Source organism: Zalophus californianus, chromosome 8 (assembly GCF_009762305.2).
Source record: "Zalophus californianus isolate mZalCal1 chromosome 8, mZalCal1.pri.v2, whole genome shotgun sequence".
Taxonomy (NCBI): Eukaryota; Metazoa; Chordata; class Mammalia; order Carnivora; family Otariidae; genus Zalophus; species Zalophus californianus.
This window is the reverse complement of record NC_045602.1, coordinates 119,384,867-119,402,053: the sequence shown is the minus strand read 5'-3', so window position 1 is coordinate 119,402,053 and position 17,187 is coordinate 119,384,867. Positions and strand designations below refer to the sequence as shown.

At 54.3% G+C, this 17,187-nt stretch overlaps 1 protein-coding gene across 1 annotated transcript in view; it reads right to left on the bottom strand.

Annotated features, from left to right (window-relative positions):
* Positions 1-17,187, bottom strand: part of PPP1R16B (protein phosphatase 1 regulatory subunit 16B) — an 89,701-nt gene that overhangs the window by 7,075 nt on the left and 65,439 nt on the right. The window contains 9 exon segments of the mRNA XM_027622365.2: positions 807-975; positions 1,067-1,196; positions 1,939-2,014; positions 2,754-2,879; positions 5,690-5,785; positions 5,787-5,815; positions 7,506-7,609; positions 9,670-9,815; positions 13,718-13,788. Of these exon segments, the coding sequence (XP_027478166.2) occupies positions 807-975; positions 1,067-1,196; positions 1,939-2,014; positions 2,754-2,879; positions 5,690-5,785; positions 5,787-5,815; positions 7,506-7,609; positions 9,670-9,815; positions 13,718-13,788 (947 nt within the window).

Sequence of the window (17,187 nt, the reverse complement as noted above, 5' to 3'; positions counted from 1 at the left end):
AATAATCATGTATCAATATTGGTTCATCAATGATAATATACCTACTACACTAATGCAAGATGTTAATACCACTGGAAAACCCCACATGATGAAGGGGGTGTGTGGAAACTGCATGTACTTCCTACGTATGTCTTCTATAAGCTACAACTGCTCCAAAAAATCAAGTTTATTAATTTTTTTTTAAATACATCAATATAAAGCCTGAGCCCCAGGCCCAAAGATTCCGATTTAATTAGTCTGGGTTGCAACCTAGACACCAGAATTTTAAAACAACAAAAACAAAAACACCTCCCCAGTGATGTGCAGCAAGCCCGCCAGGGTGGCTCGGATGAAAAGGGATGGGCAAGAAGAGCTCAGTGGGGCTGCTGGGAGAGCAGAGGTACAGTCGCTCTGGAAAATTCCTTGGCAGTATCTCTAGTAGCCTCCCCATGACTCGTTCTGCATTCTGGCTATACAAGCCTTCAGCAAATAGGGCTTATGCACACCACAAACCATGTATAAGAATGTCTTGAGCAGCTTTATTCAAAGTAGCCCCAAAGGTAAACAGTGGCTACCTTTAGGGTGGGGGGACCACCGAAAGAGAACCTGGGAGTAGCCCCAAACTTGAAACAACCCAAATGTCCACCAACAGGAGAATGGACACGTACACTGTAGTATATTTAAACAACAGAACTCTCCAGACCAAGGAAAAAGATTGAACTACTGCTATATCCCTGCACAGAGATGAAGTTCATGGTGATGAAGGAAGTCAGCAGAAAAGACTACAGAATGCTTGGGTCCATTCACATGCAGATGTAGACACTTACTGGGTCCTTATTCTCTTGGTCTGTCCTGGTCTCCCTGATGTCCCCATTGTAGGTGGCGGTCCGTTGATCCTCAGCCGCGCTCCGCTGCTGCCACAGTATGGCCTCTCCCTCGTACTCCTTCCTGTACAGGTTGGTCCTGTCCGACAGGCTGGCTCGACGCACCACCTTCCTGAGGGGAGAGAGGAGCTGCTGGTGGGCTGCGCCCAAGCCCCACAGGCAGGAGCGCCCTGGGGGACCGCGGCCGGACTGCCCTGACTCACCCACGGCTCCCCGCGCTGGACGTTCTCCGGCTCAAGGATGACTTGTGTCTCAGCTGTGACTTCATGATGACGTCATGCTTGTGTTTGAGCTCCAACAGCAGGACTTTGAACTCCTCCTCCTCACACAGGTCTGAAGGGGAGAGGAAGCTGTTGTGGGGAGCAGTGCAGGGGCCCGTGGCCCCCAAGGGCCCTCCAGACCACAGAAGCTGCCACCCCAATGCACTGAAAACTTCCAGCATCTTTTGGGGGCATCCCGGGAGGGAGGGAAACAACACCGGCCTCACTTCCTGGGCTACACCCCAATCCTTAGAGGATAAAAACAGGAAACGCAGGGCCCATACAGTCACAGCTCCTAAGGTTCTCCGCTATGACCAAAAGATCCATCCACCCTCAGTAGTTTCCAACAGGAGTCATCAACTCTCCAGTGATGTAAGAAGTATCAAGAGAAACAAGCAGGTACTTTACGTAGCCCAAGCCAAAACTTATAGATATCTCGAATCATATATACCTACCCGTTCAATCCAACCAATCCCTTCATTCATCTATCCACCTACTCACTGACCCAGCCATCCACCCATCAATTCAGCCCCTACCCACCCATCCACTGATTCATCCATCCATCCATCCATCCATCCATCCATCCATCCATCCCCCATCCATCATCCATCCACTCATCCATACATTTATCTATCCATCCATCCAGCTGTTCATCTGTACACTAATCTACCCTTCATTAATTTATTCATTCATTCTTCTACCCGTCCACACACCAATCCACCATCTAGCCAACTCTGTATTTACCCAATTATCCCAATATCCCTCAAAAAATTGATGAGTAACTAAGCGTGTACTGGGTTGTATACGGGGCTTACCTATTGGCATCTCATCCATGGATGTCCTAGCACTGAGACTGGCCCCATGGGACACCAATAGCTCTGCCATCTGCATCTGAAATACAGGAAGAAGCCCACGTTCCCCCTGGGCTCAAAAAGCCTGGGAGGTAGAGAGAGTGCCCCCACGTTTCTCAGGATCCGATGTAAGAGTGATGGGGCAAAACTGGTCCGCAGGGAAGGCTCTGCACCCTGGAGCCAGGAATCCTGGCAACACAATGGGCTTGACACCTCCTCCGACATGCCTGGGCCGTGCCAAGGGATAGCAGAAGGAGTCCGCTGTAAATCTAGAGCTGCCAGGTATCTTTTTTTTTTTTAAAGATTTTATTTATTTGACAGAGAGAGAGCACAAGTAGGCCGAGTGGCAGGCAGAGGGAGAGGGAGAAGCAGGCTCCCCGCTGAGCAGGGAGCCGGACGTGGGGCTCGATCCCAGGACCCCAGGAACGTGACCCGAGCCGAAGGCAGCCACGCAACCAACTGAGCCACCCAGGCGCCCCGAGCTGCCAGGTATCTAAGGAGGGACTGTAAAAGCTGCAATCAGAGTTTTATATCTGGGAAACAGAGGGAGAAACGATGCAAATCAGAAATGTGAGGAATTTTCTAATTTGGTAAATTTGATTATCATCTTCTTTAGGACACAACTTATCAAATGTTTTTGTAAATTCTCTAGGTCTTTTCCTATCCCACAAACTAGCTGTAGTCCACACCTTAAGTGGGTCTTGTGAACCAACTGCCAGCCCCGAGGACAGCGGGCGGGTCCTTCATGCCCTCGCGCACAGCCCCTGGCTGAGAGTTACCTGTCCCCAGAAGGCAGCTGCGTGCAGGGGCTCCCAGCCGTCCCAGTCCTTGACATCCACGCGCACCCCGTGGTCCAGGAGGAGCTCAGCTGCCCGCAGGTATCCATTGGCTCCAGCTATGTGCAGCTGAAGGAGAGGGGGAAAGTGAGCCTTCCCTATGGGTGCCAGTCCCACTTTTGGAGACGGGACAGCCCTCTTCCTAACCCAAATCCCAGCTCATCTCCGGGGACGGTAGAATGGAATAGAATGAAGCAGAAATCCAGCCACATTGCAAAGCATTATTAAGGCCACTCTTCATCCTGTGGTTGGTCTGAGAGCCCCTGTGGTTAACGCAACAGCACTTACTGAGTCCCTACCATGTGCTGAGCTCTGAGGAGGGGGTTTCAGAGGCCCAGCGTGTCCTACAAATTGTCTCCAATGTCTACAAATTCTCTGACATACCTCCCTTAAGAGAGGAAGTTTAATTCCTCTTGCCTTGAATGTGGGCCAGAACAAGTGACTCACTGCTAACAAGTAGAACATTGTGAAGTGGCGGTGTGTGATTTCTGAGGTGAGGTCATAAAAGGCATCGCTGCTTCTACCTCATGCTCTCTGGGATCAATCACTCTCGGATAAAGCAGCCATCATGTAGTATAGAGAGGCCATTAGGAGGTGAAACACTGAGGCCAGCCCTAACTTACCAGCCGTGTGAGTGCACCATCTTGGAAATGGATCTTCCAGCCCCAGTCAAGTCTTCAGATGATGGCAGCCTCCTGGGAGACGCCCACCAGAGCTACCAAGCTAAGCTGTTCCCAATTTCCTAACCACAGAAACCATGTGAGATAATAAATATCGATCGTTGTTTCAAGAGGCTAAGTTTTTGGGCTCCTTCATTACACAATAGGCAATCGGTACATCCAATAAAGGAAAGCCTCGTGCTGAGGCCACAGCTCTTCTATCTGACACCATTCAAGGCCTCTGGTGATGGACACCACCCTGGGGACCTCGCTTGTCCCATCTGCTTGATCTCCAGAAAGTACATAAAGCACTTAGCACGCGACAGACATTCAGTAAGTGATAAACATTCTCAGAGAGCCGTGAGTGATGACGAGGCACACCGTGGGAACGGATGAAGGAGTAAGGAGGTGAGGCAAAGAGAAACCAACTACCCAGCCGAGGTGGGAGGCAGAGGTGAGAGCCCAAGTAGGCCGGCAGAAGGCTGGCTGGGAGGAGACCAGAGAGCTCCAGGGAGCTGAGCTCTTGGACAACAGAGCTGCAGGCCGTGGGACAGAGAAGGCACGGCCCTAGGAAGCAGCCCTTCAGAACACGGCCCCGATGGTCCGACGTTGCCTCATCCTGGGGTACGGCTGCTATAAGGTTCTGGCAAACAGAGGTATTCCTTTATTTTTCAATTTGCATAAGAAGCCTGGTTGTGATCTGGTACTCGCACACAAGAAAATTAGAATAATCATCTGATTTATAAATGTGTGCTGTTTGCCAGTTGGGGAGATGACAGCCGACAGGGCCAGCCAGACATTACAAACTGTGCGGCCTCATACTTGGCGGGGAATAAAAAGGCATGACTGCGATCGTGATAGTGTTAGTAATAATAATGACAACGTGAACCCCTAATATCTACTGAGAGTTTAGAGACTCTGTGCTTAGCACCTACATGCAGAATCCCATTTATTCCTCCCAACAACCTGGTGTGGAAGGGACTGTTAGTAAACCCCACTTTCCTGGGAAGACCTGAGACCTAGTATGGGCCTGACCAGCCTCAGTCCAAGAGGAGGAAACCCGTGCGTCTAGAGGGCCCAGCCACAGACCCAAAGAAGCTCCAGCCAGGATGGGCCTGGCCCTGGGACAGCCTGGTTCTGCCTTCGTACCGCAGTGTTCGGTCTCACTGAATCTTTGAGTGCTGGGCTGAGCAGGGACCCAGTTAATTGGAAAGGGCATGAGGCAGAGGGTGGGGCTCAGGAACCAGGTGGGAGGAGCCCAGTCATTACACCTGAGTCACCAGGTCAGGCCTAAGGGGCAGTGAGCGGTCTTGGTACTGCTGAGCCCTACCTGGTGAGCTCAAGATTTTGAGACTCCTGAGTGCTCATGGCCAGCACGGACCCCAAGCCAAGGCCAAGGCCCAGCCATCGGTGGAGGGGGTACATGGGCTTCCGACGCCATGCTCTTGTTTTCAGTTTAGAGCCTCAGAAGCAGACCCTCCCCAATACGGGGCTCCATCGTGCTAGGAGAGCCTAAGAAGAGAGGTCAACGTTTCCAATCCCTGACACTTGAGCTGAAAGGATGAGTGGAGCCAATCAGGCAGACCTGAGAGAGAAGAGGGTTCCCTTGTTCTCTGTCTCCACGGTCTAGTGAAGTATGTGGCACACGGGTGTGTGTTGCTTGGATGGATGAATGAACCGATGGACGGATGGATGACTGGGGGTGTCTGGGCTCGGAAGTCAAAGAACCCAGGGGAAAGGCTGTTGTGGCGAGGTTCGGGGAGGCTGCTGAGGCTGGGCGGAGGGGTGGGAGAGGAGATCTTAAGGCAGGGTAATGGACGGTGCAAAGCAAAGTGGCACGTGAGAGTGGATGGCTGGTGGCTCCAGTCTTTATGTGGGAGACACCACTGGAGGACAACAACATAATGAGCTCGGATGAACACCTGGAACTTGAGGTGAAGGAGGAACTGCGAGACAGAGTGGTGGACATCAGGGTTCACTGACCCCCCAGCCCCAGCTGAGACTGGCCAGATTCTCAAAGGCGCTGAGCCCCTGCTCTGCTTAACTCTCCATATTCCGGGGGCCAACCCCAGCCCCAGAGCAGGTCTGGAGGAGGTTCAAGGCCACGGACGGGCCCCAAACTGTGTCAGCTTAACTTCGACCAGGTGCTGGCCCACTTCAGCCCGAGTTGGTCTGGTACTGAGCCCCCAGCCCCAACCCGCCCTGGCCCGTCCTGCTCACCAGTGTGGCGCCCTGGGCATCTATCCTGTCAAGGTCCTGGCCCGCTGCTATCATACAGTGGATGTCTGCAATCATCCGCTGCTCAGGAGCCGCCCGCTATCTCGTTGATTTTCTCTTGGGTGATGCCTGTGTAGGAAAGTGAGGACCGATGTCAGAACCCCGGGCCTAGGCCCCCTTCCGGGGAGGGGTGGCGGGGCAGATGGGCGAGGCACAGCTCCTCTCCCCAGGGCCTGCGGGCAAGGGACTAGACAGCCACACCCAGAGGTCACTGTCTCCCAGGCCCGATGTGAACACACAGCCACGAACCGGCCCATGAACAAGGGCCATTCCTGCCTGGTGCCCAGTAGGCACTACAAGAGTACCTGGTTACTGTTACATATTCTGTTCCTCTACTCCAGAAATCCCTACGTCCACCTGTCAGCCTCCAACCCACTCAAATGGCTGGCTCTGCCTCATGCTGATAGACCCAGCCGGGATCACCTCCCTTGCTGACCTCCTTGACCACCTATGTGACCAGGGGTCTGCTGGTTCCCCTCATCCCGACCATGGCTGTGTTCGTGGCATGGTGTTTTCATGAATTTCTGTTATGGGAATGAATGAATGCATGAATGAACGAATGAACAAACAAATACATAACTTCTGAATAGCAAGTCGAGTCCACTGAGGTGGAAGGACCGGGACAGATGTTCTGTAGCCTGAATCTCTGGCTAAAAGTCTAATTGTTACTGGCAGCTACTAAATAGCATTTAAGGAGGCGAAAGTGACATGTTCTATACAAAGGTCCATTAGATGGAACATTCTGGGACAGAATTTGGGGGAGGTCTGTAAACTGGAAAGGAGGAGGAAAAAATGACAATTTCATTAGCACTAACGTTGAACTGAAATATAGCATTTCCTTCCATGAGGCCAAAAGTCAAATCCACAGCAGAACTAGCAATGCCTGTGGCTTTGTCACGAGCAGAAAGTGCACCTACTTTCCTAACATGTCATCTTGCTGTTTCGTGAATTAATCAAGTTTCTACATAACACGTTTAGGAATATTTTGGTAGCCATAGTTTAATATCATTGGGTTCCTTTATAATCGATCCTGTGATTGTGACAACCACATTTGAAAACACAATTCCCGAAGGGGGGCCCACAGATTCACCAGATTGGTACAAAAACGAAGACGGTCGGCAGAAGACGGACAGGCAGAGCCTGGGTGCTGGGGAATGGAGGGACCCCACTGTGGTTATCACAGCAGCCCGGGGGAAGGAACTCAAGGGCAGGGTCCCTGCCGGCCCTCACACTGCGGCCAAGGCTCTGGATTTGAGCTTTCTGCGGAGACCTCCTGAAATATGTCCGCGTGCTGGTGGGGGTGGGCAGGTCTCTGATTGCTACTTTTGTTTCCTCTCTGAAGCTCATTTGTGAGCTGAAAACAGCCCACAGCTTGTTTACCCGGGCCCCTGGCAGCCAGCATGGTGCCTGGCACTGAGCGGGCACCCGCGAATGTTCTTGACTCTTGATTATTTTCCCAAATGGGAACATATCTTTCTTGTGAATGTTTATTGAATTGGATTGTCACAGCTGACGAAGGGGAGACAGGGCCAGCTGAGGCCGCTTGCGTGTGTGGGTGACACAGAGAACAATGCCTCCCTCCTGCCCAGCACGGTTTTCCAAGGGTCCTTTTTTGTCTTTATCTTGCTAATCACCAGGATAACAATCGTAATGAGGACCCATCCCATTTCCTGGGCGCTGAGCCTGAGGTGGGCATGTAGCCAGCTCATTGGCTGGGAATAACCTGTGCCCACGTTAGGGCGTGCCACCCTGGTCTTACCCTGGTACGCCATGCACGTCTCGATGACATCCAGGGTGGGTTCATCCTCACAGAGGTCATACGGCATGTTCCCATCCGAGTTGACAGCGAGTAAGTCGGCCCCACTGGAGATGGAAGGTGAGAGTGAAGGCCGGGGAGGTGTGGCTGGGGTTGGTCTGGCTGCCTCTGCCCTCAGGCCTCTCACCTGCAACCCCACTGTGCACCCCAGCGCCCCCCAGCCCCTCCCCTCGCTGGGGCACCCCAGCTAGGACAGCGGCTTCAGGACTCAGCTTCTCCCAGGAAAGCTGTCCCAGCAGACCTCCCCCGGCTTCCTGCTCTGTTGGGCCAGCAGGCAGGCACCTGGGGACAAATGTCAAAGTCCTCCCTGGTGACCATAACACAAATAACACGAATGGCCCTATGCACACATCATCTTCTTTAATCTTCATACTAGTCCTTTCGGGTTGTTCCTGTTGGCCATCTCACTCAAGAGGATACAAAGACTCAGGCAAGTTCAGTTGCTTGTCCGAGGTCACACAGCGAGGATGTGGGAGGGTCAAGGCTCAAACCCCCACTCTATTTCAATCTGTGTCCCCCTGCAGAAACATCCTCAGCTCTCCCCCACTGTCTCCAAGTCCCAACCCAGAGGCTGACAGGACAGGGGCAGGACAGAGCCTTGGGGATCCCCAGCAGAACCTATTTTGGGGGCCAGTGGTTCCCACGTGTGGTCCTGGGCTGCCCTGCAGAATCCCCTGGGCATCCCTGAAATACAGTGCAACTTCCTGGACTCTACTCCAGACCCCCTGAAACAGTCTCTGGGGGTGGGGCTTGGGAGTGGGTATTCTGAAGCCACAGCCCACATGATTCTGGTACAGATCAGCATTGGGGACCCACTGCACTAGGCTGGCACCACTCCCTTCCCTCTGGGCACCATCACTGATCAGGTGCTCCTGGCAGATTGAGTCACACCCAGGTTGTCATCAGAGGTGTGGGCATGGACTACCAGTAAGTCCTCAGGCCGAAGAGTCCTGCACTGAGACCTCTCTGTGCTCCCATGTGCCCTTGGGCAAGCTGATCCACCTCTCTGAGCCTCGACAATCACCTCCATCGCCCCCTGCAGCCACCTGATGAGCTCCTGCGGCTTTGCCGAGACCTCTGCAAAAGGTCACCTGCTCTTGGCCACTGTTCCTGACTCCCTGCACTCAGATGCTCTCCGTGGCCTCCCAGGACTCACTCTGTCTCAGCACTAGCACTGAAATGCCCTGGTTTCTTGCCCGGTCTCTTAGGACTTTTGCATCCCTGAATGCCCAGTGCCCACCCAGCTCAAGTGCCCACCAGTTATTAGATGAATTCAATCGAACACACTTGAAACGGAATGTTGTCTTTCCTATGTGCTTACAGAACCTGAGCAAACTAGAAGGAACTCAAGGGCTGGAAAGGCCCATCAGAACGGCACATACAGAAATGGCCTTATTCCTAGGGAAAACATTGCTACATGGTGCCCCTCAAAGCAGGTTCTGCCCCCAAGGAAAAGCATGTAAATAGCATCTGGGAGACAGGGCCAAGGAAGTATGCTTGCTTTTTTTTTTTTAATAGCAAAATAAGCCAAAAATGGCAACAAGACATAAAGAATACTAGCAGAGGAGTTGAGTATAAACTCATGGATTCACAGAGACAAAGAGATTTAAAAAAAGAGAAGGCTACCCTGATATGAAGTCAGACCAAGCCCCTAAAGGGAATGAACTCTCCAGACCCACATCCCTCATGAACACGGATGCAAAAGTCCTCCATGAAATACCAGGAAGCCCAACTCGGTGGCACATCAAAAGGATTATTCACCAAGACCAATGGGGATCATTCCCACAATGCAAGGGTGGTCGATCTTATGTTGTGTGTTAATATTTGGGGAGAAACAGCAAAAAGGGAGAGACAGAATGAAGAGAGACAAAGAGAAGTGGGAAAGGCACACAGAGACGGAGGGAGGAAAGGAAGGGGGGGCAGAGGAGGAGAGAGAGACACAGAGACAGAGGTGGAGGGAGGGTGTGGGGAGAGAGACACCAGCTCCCACGAGAGGCAGAGGAAGTGGCACCCGAGACGAAAAGGAGAGAGGAGGGAGACCAAAGGCAGAAACAAAACCACCAAAGGCAGGGCGGAGGCCGCCGCCGAGGGAGAGAGGGCCACGTACTACTGAACGAGGATTTTCACCAGGTTGATGTGGCCGCAGGTGGCCGCCGCATGCAGGGGCGTCCACAGCTCGTTGTCCTTGGCATTCACGTTGGCACCATGGGAAAGGAGCAGCTTGACAATCTCCTCAAAGTTGTCGATGCAGCACTGTCGGGGGGAAGGTGAGGGGGGACACAGGCAAGGTCAGCTTCCGCAGGGCGCCGGCCCCGGTGGGGACACGCCAGCTTCCCCTTAGCAGGCCACGAGAAGGACAGTGGAGCCAAACTGTCTGAGTCTGAATCCAGCTGTATGACTTACATGCCGTGTGACCCTGGGCAAGCCACAAAGCCCTTCTGAGCCTCGGTTTCCCCATGAGTAAGTTCTTAATATTCAAAGATACAAATATAAGTGAAACGTAAAAAGCATAAGGGGGAGGCAATAAGATGCTCTGCAAGTGTTGGTGAAATGAAAGGAAATTTTGAATGAGGCTTTAAAATCTTTTTTAATTCCTGAAGGCTTTCTTCAAACAAAATTGTATGGACGACTCTTAGAGAATGAATATGTTCAAGGAGGGCTGCTCGGGTTGGAGCAGGAGTGGGTGTCGGTGGGATGAGGGGGCTGTTGGGGGGGAGTCCCTCTTCCTGGCAGTCGCCTCCAAGGTGTGGCCCTAGGTCACAGTCTGCTACCTCTGACTTGGGGACTCCTGACCCAGGAGCTCTGTTCTTAGGGAAGCCCCAGGTAACCAAGACTCCCCCCAGAGAACCCACCTCCACATCAGGGCTCTGGGGACCCCGATATAGCCCCTGAAAGGACACAGCCATGTCTGTGCTCCCGCCTGTGCACACGTAGGTCAGTCCTGGTGAGAGGGAAGACTCTCTGCAGCTCCCCCAGAGAGACAGAGCTCTGACGGCCATTAGAGCCCTCACACTCCAGGGACAGAGAGAGAAAGACCCCAAGGGGACAGAGGGTCTAAGCCCACAAGCAGAGAGAGGCGAGGACAGAGGAAGAAGACAGGGAGTCACTTTATAGACCAGGATGGAGAAGCCAGCAGGGGACGAAGCAGGGATCTGGGCTCAGTACTCCCCATCCAGGGAGGGGCTTGGCCCTCATGCAATGGGAGATGTTGCAGAGTCATATTCAGAGGAGCAACATAATCAGACTTATTTTTTTTTTAAATCTTCCCTCTGGCTGCACGTGGAGAACAGACTGCATGTGAGCACTTTTGGGGGAGGAGAGGGACAGTGAGAATCTATGTTGAAATCATCCAGTTAAGAGATGATGGTGGCTGGGCCTACAGGAGTATCTCTGGGCATAGGGAGAAGTGACTGGATGTCAGCAAAAGGATCAGGGGCACCTTTGGGAACCCACAACCCTGGCTGTGGGGATGGGGTAGGGGGCCATTGTGCCTGACCCCATCTCTAGCAGAGCCAGGGCTCACACCAGAAGGGCATGTGGGAAAGGAGCAGCTGTTTACACAGATGATGCCAGAGATCCAGATTCCCTCTCTGCTCCACCCAGTCTGGGGCTGGCTGGGTCTGAGGGCATCTCTCCAGAAAGGCGGGGTACAGGTGACTCAAGAAGTGTGGAGCTGCCTCAGGTGGTTGAGAGAACCATGCAGTGGCACTGCACGGCCAGCAGAGGGCGCCAAAAACACTGGCGTGGGCTGTGGGGACCCGCAAGGGGCCCCAGGCTGTCTGTGGCAGGGAGGTGGGTCTGAGGAGCCCCTGTCCATAGGAGGAGCGGCCCATAGAGAACCCACCCTTAGGCTGCAGAAAACATGAGGATGGCGTGGCGGGGGAGCTCAGGTTGAAAGGAGAGGAGACGGTGCACCCAGAATTGCAGTCTCGTGAGAGGGATGCCCAGCCTTAAAGGCCCGGCCAGAGCAAGGGCTGGGTTTGGGGTACGCGCTGGGGTGCTTGGTGGTGGAGCGGGCAGGCCTCCCTCCCCTACACTCCCCAAGGTGGGAAATGGCACCTGCAGTTGGAATGACGCCTCCCGCCCCCCTCCCTTCCCACATCGAATCTAGCACCGGGTGGGGATGCCGGTTCCTAAATCCCTGCCCCCAGCCCCACTGCACTGGTGAGGCTTCACGGTCTCTCCCTGTCTCTCCCCCTTCCCACAGCCTCCGCCCGGAGAGCACCCTCATCAAACCATCAGTCTCAGTTTACAAACCCCGAAGGCTCCCTGTTGCCGAGAGGAGAAGAGCCACACTCCTTTGCCAGGCGTGTGAAGCTGCTTCCTAATGTGCTCCTTGGTCAGAAGGAGCGACAGTAAGGACAGCCCCTGGCGGTGGAAACAGCCTGTCGCTTCACCAGTAACCACTGTGAGTGCAGTGGAGGGCCACTGGAACCGCCTCGCTAACCTTTGGCCATGAACTGCCTCGTTCGCTCCTCAGAACAACATTCCGAGTGCTCCAGGGCCCGCATTCGGCTAGCGGCTACCGCCCTGCATGGGGCAGATGCACAGGACTGCCCACCATCCCAGAACATTCTACAGGACGGTGCTGTCCCTGAGCCTCAGTTTCCTGAGCTGTAAAATGGGGTTGATAATATTTTCAAAGGGCTGTTGTGAGGATCAACCTACACTTCACAAAAGCAAAGTGACTCTGCACAGACGCGAACAATGTGACAGATTTTAATAATGATAGTGCCATCTCCTATTTATGCAGTGTCGGGAGATGCTTGAAGGGCTGTTATGTGTATTCATATAATCCTCACAACAGCCCCGTGTTGTTGTGTGTGCTTGTTATTCTGATTTCACAGATGAGGAAAATGAGGCACAGAGAGCTTCAGTAAGTTGCCCCAGATCACACAGCTAGAATCAGTGGATGCGGGACGCCCTGTGGACAGGAAAAGCAGCCAAAAGGACACATACGAAGCCACTGGGCTGATGGCCAGGGGCGGGGCTTGTTCCTGGGGCTGCCGGGTCGGGGCAGCGGCCAGCTGTCGTCCATCCCTTCCTGCCCTCCTGGGGACAGGAAGAGGCTCTCACCAGCTTGGGGCTCTGGCAGCCTGGCCTCCCGCCCTCCAGGTTGCCTACAAGTCCTCCTGCTCAGAAACTTGGGCCAAGGCACAGGGAGGCTTCCGTGTGTTCATTAAGTCAGCATGCACATATTGAGCACCTGTTGTATGCCAGCATGGGGAAAGACGCTAGGACATATCAATGAGCAAGAGACATGGGCTCTGCCCTCATGAAGCTGAGTCTGGGCAGAGGGAGGCCAACATCAAATGCTCAGGCTAATGGCTCAAATGGCCACCAAGGGCGTGCTCAGAAGGTAAGGATCCTATAGCACAGCACAGCTCTTGGGCCCTTGCCACCCACTGGGGCTAACCAGGACACATGCCCACACGCCGTGAGAAATGCGGTGGGGAGGAGCCAGCGTGTGGAAGGACCAGAAAAGCCACGTGGCTGGAGCCTGGAGGGCCGGGAAGCAGGGAGGGCTGGCCAGGGGCCAGGCCTCCAGGAGCCTTGTGGGAAGACACAGAGTGCTTTGAGTAACATGAGACTTTGACCTGGGCATCCCTGAGGCCACTGCGTGAAGGATGAAACAGGGCAGGGCAACTGAATGCTGGGGACCAGCTAGGGAGGCTAGGCCATCGCACTGCCCTAGAAAGGGTGTGTGCTGTGACCGATCCCAGTTCAAGGCCACAGATCAGGGCGTGTGAGCCCGGGCAGGTCACATGGCCTCCCTGTCAATCCCTTCTCATCGGGGTGGAGGGATGCCTTGGTGGGTGTGAATAAACATGCTTCATAAACTTCAAGCTCAAAACAAACTCGCTTTGTTTGTCAAGACTCTCGCTGGGCAGTGAGGATGTAGTGGACAAAGGTTCGCTGTCCCTGGAGGTCGTGTGCGCACGCGCGCATGTGCGCACGGGGGCTCCGTGGGCATGTTTGTGACAGACACATGTCTCTTCCCCAAGTAGAGGAGAGCCTTTCAGATGAGGCCACTGAGGCTTCCCTTCCCTCCTTCCCTCCTCCCTGAGGGTTCTGGGCAGGAAAAAGCAGGGAGGTGGGGGTCACGCTTCACGTGGCGGGCAGGGATCCAGGGACCCCAGCGAGCCTGGCCTTACCTGGTGCAGGGCTGTGAGTCCATCCTCATTGCACAAATCAGGGCTGACCTTGCTCTTCAGGAAGTAGCGTACTGCAACAGAGGAGACAGGAGTGAGCATCCCGTCGTGCACCGGGTGTGGGGCGATGCGAGGGCCCGGGGAAGACCCCCGTTCCCCCAGGTCCTGATGCTAACCATCTGTTGATTCTTCACAACAGGCATGGGAGGAAAAGACGAGGTCCCAGGCGCAGTAGGGGATGGACGCGGGCCCTCAGCTCCATCCTCCTCAGCCCCAGTTCCTGGTGCCACAGCCCTGTGGCATCCTTGGCCTGAGTGTGAACTGAGGTCCGAGCGAAGGGGAGTTTGAGGCCTCCACCAGGCTTCTGGCAAGAGGTGAGGTCTCCAGCAGGCTGCGGGTTAGGAGTGGCAGGAGTCTGCAGAGGGTATGATCAGAGTCTCTGGAGCCGCCCTCTCCCCTGTGGAACCACTTGCACATCTGGCTATTATTATAGCTTTTGAAACTTAAATTCATAAAAATTCAAAAGTCACGTCCTCAGTTGCTCTGGCCACATTTCAACTGCTCAATAGCCACGTGTGGCTACCATATTAGAAAGTGCAGAAAGTTCTATGGGACAGCGCTGGTTTGGGCTATCATAAATGGAAATTAGCCCCACAGCCCGCTGTTAAAGGCCGTCCATGGTTCCCCACTGCTCTGGGAACAAGGTCCAAAAACCTTACGAAGACATACAAGGTCCACGTGATGAGATCCCTCCTGAATGTGATCCCTTGCACAATCCAGGGGGCACCGTTCACACTGCCGTCTACAAGACCGGCACCTCCTAGGGCAGTGCAGTGCGCTACTTGCTCAGTGGTACACAGCGCTCCTCCCTCCCTCCCTACCTCTCCAGTCTCATTTTTAAAACTCCACACATCTTCCACAATGGTCTTTCATCAGGTACAGAGTCACCTTACATCCTCTGGCCTCTGAGCTTTTGCATAGCCTGTTCCCACTGCCTGGAAGCATCAATCATCTAGCCATGTGTCCATTCAACCATCCACCCATCTACCAGCCAGCCAGCCCCATTCAGGAATCCACCCCTAACACACACCGCATGCCATGTACATGCACGCACACGCACACACCCCCCATCCGCCTCACTCCTCAACCTTTAGGTCTCAGCTGAAACTCCCCAGATGAGGGCACCCACAGTTCCTATACATCTCATTTATAGCCTTTCACGATGATAATTACATAACTATTTGGGTAATTAGGGGCTTTGGGTCTGTCTGTGGTAGGACACTAAGCCCCAAGGGGGGCAGGACAGTGACCTGGCACTGTCCTTTCCCTAAGGCCTGGCACACGGTAAGTCCTCAGCCACTCTTCCTGGACCCTGACCTCATCAGCAGCCTCTCCAGCTCTAAGCAAATCAGACCACCCTGCCCGTCCTGTGACAGCACCTGTCATATTCGGCGCTGCTTGCAGGCCCCTCCCAGATGCCCTGGTAGCTGGTCGCCGCCTCAGGGCTGGGTAAGATTTATGGCAAGGCCACTGATCACCGAGGCCCAGCCTGCCCATCCGCAGGCCAGGGGGAATGCCCTGGGCTGGGCAGGTAGCCTTTGGGAGAGTAGAAGTGGCCACTGTGTTCCTGTGTAGGAGGGGTTTGGGCAAGGTTCTGCTCACATGAGACAAGGGTTCAAATCCCATGGCGGGGGCGGGGGGCGGGGGGGGGGTGGAGGGTGGACCAGGCTCCCTGTCCCAGAAGACACTCCTTGAGGGAGAAATTACACACCAGCTGCCAAAAGCGTTTGTGTGCAGTAATTATCGGGGTGTTCTCCGTGCTGCCTGGGAGCCCCAGATGTGGAATTACTCCCATGGCGGGCAGTTATCTTCAGCCCAAAGGTGCGACAAATCACCCCCATCTCTACAGAGTACCCGTCATACGTAGGAGCCAAGGCCCCCTTGTGAGTGCGCTCTGCTCCAGCAGGGAGCCTGGCCCCGGACACCTCACCGGAGCCGAGACCCCACTGCCCGCACTCAGGGCATGACCAGGCCTTCCTGCCTCCAGTTCCACAAGGAAAATGATTCCTCCATCCATCGTGTCTTCTGTTAGAAGTCCTCTGCACCCAGGTCCACGCAGACTGCCTTCTCTCCTGGGTCTCCATCTGTAATTACTCCCCCCGTGGAGGAGACGGAGGGTCCGGGTCACACACAACCAAGCAGAGCAGGTGGGACGCTCAGACTCCGAAGGCCAGACTGTGGGCCCCAGGGCTGCTCGGCGCTGCCCCTGAGGCCGGAGCAGGAAGCAGGGCTGCAGGGGCCCTGACGGCCGGCGTGAGGAGGAGGGGGATAGCAGTGGCCTCTGCTTCGGCAAGCTTCGGAGCCCCTGGGGCCCCGGCCGGGCCTCCTCCTGCAGACAGATGGGCTCAGGGATCTACACGCTGGACAGAAGAAACACCGCAGGTCCTGGGGCGGCACCGAAGGGTCTTTCGGGGCCATGTTAAATGTGAGCTTGCCTCCTCCCGCTTCCTGTTTAAAACGCTGTCGTGGCTCCACCTTGCTCCTAGAATGAAGTTCACAGTCCTTTCGTGGGGCTGGCCCACTACGGTACATGGGCCGAATCTGGCAGGTAACCTGTGCCTGTAGATCACGTTGTTCACTGCAACACACCCACGTTCATTTGTTTACATGTAGCCTGAAACTGCTTTCACCCAACAGCAGAGACTTTATGACCCACACAACCTAAAATATTTACTATCTGGCCCTTTACAGGAAAGGTTTGCAGACCCTGGTCTTCAAGGCCCTGAGTGGTGGGGTCCGACCTACAGGGTGGCCACCTTGCCCCATTCCAAGGATGCGTTGCTCTCATCATAGTCTGTGTGAATGGCTTGCCTTGGAGTTGTGCAGTGTGCAGCTTGTTCAGCTGTACCTGGCAGTCGCATCTCCGTACCTCTCCAGGCTCATCCCTTGCTCTCCAAGCACCTTGCACAATGGAGGAAGCTGGCTTGGGGGTGTCTCAGGAGTCAGCTAGGACTCAGGGAGCACAAACACAAGTGGGGCATGCTCTCCCTCTAGCCAGCCGTGTCCACACATGGTTGCCCACACTTAGGTCAGCTCCCCACTCCCCAAGCCCCAGCTCCCAGGCTCGGCCACCAGTTTGTCAGCATGAGCCATCTGTTCTTGCATATTTGTTCAGCTAGAGCTGTAAGCGAGTTACTCCTCCTCTCTGAGCCTCAGTGTCCTCATCTGTAAAATGGGGATCATAGCCATGGCTCCTTTGTGGGGTTGCCCTGAGGATTAAGTAAGAAAATACCTGAAAGCTACTACCATCATTTATTTTTTTTAAATACAAATGAAAAACAGCCACTAAGCTCCTGCCTGGTCCGGCCAGGTGCTGGGCACCGGGGATGTAACCATCGACACCTTGCGTTTCCAAGAGCACTTGCCTTGGCTGCAAAGGACAGAGCCATCTCTCTCTAGAGAGCCCCGAGCAC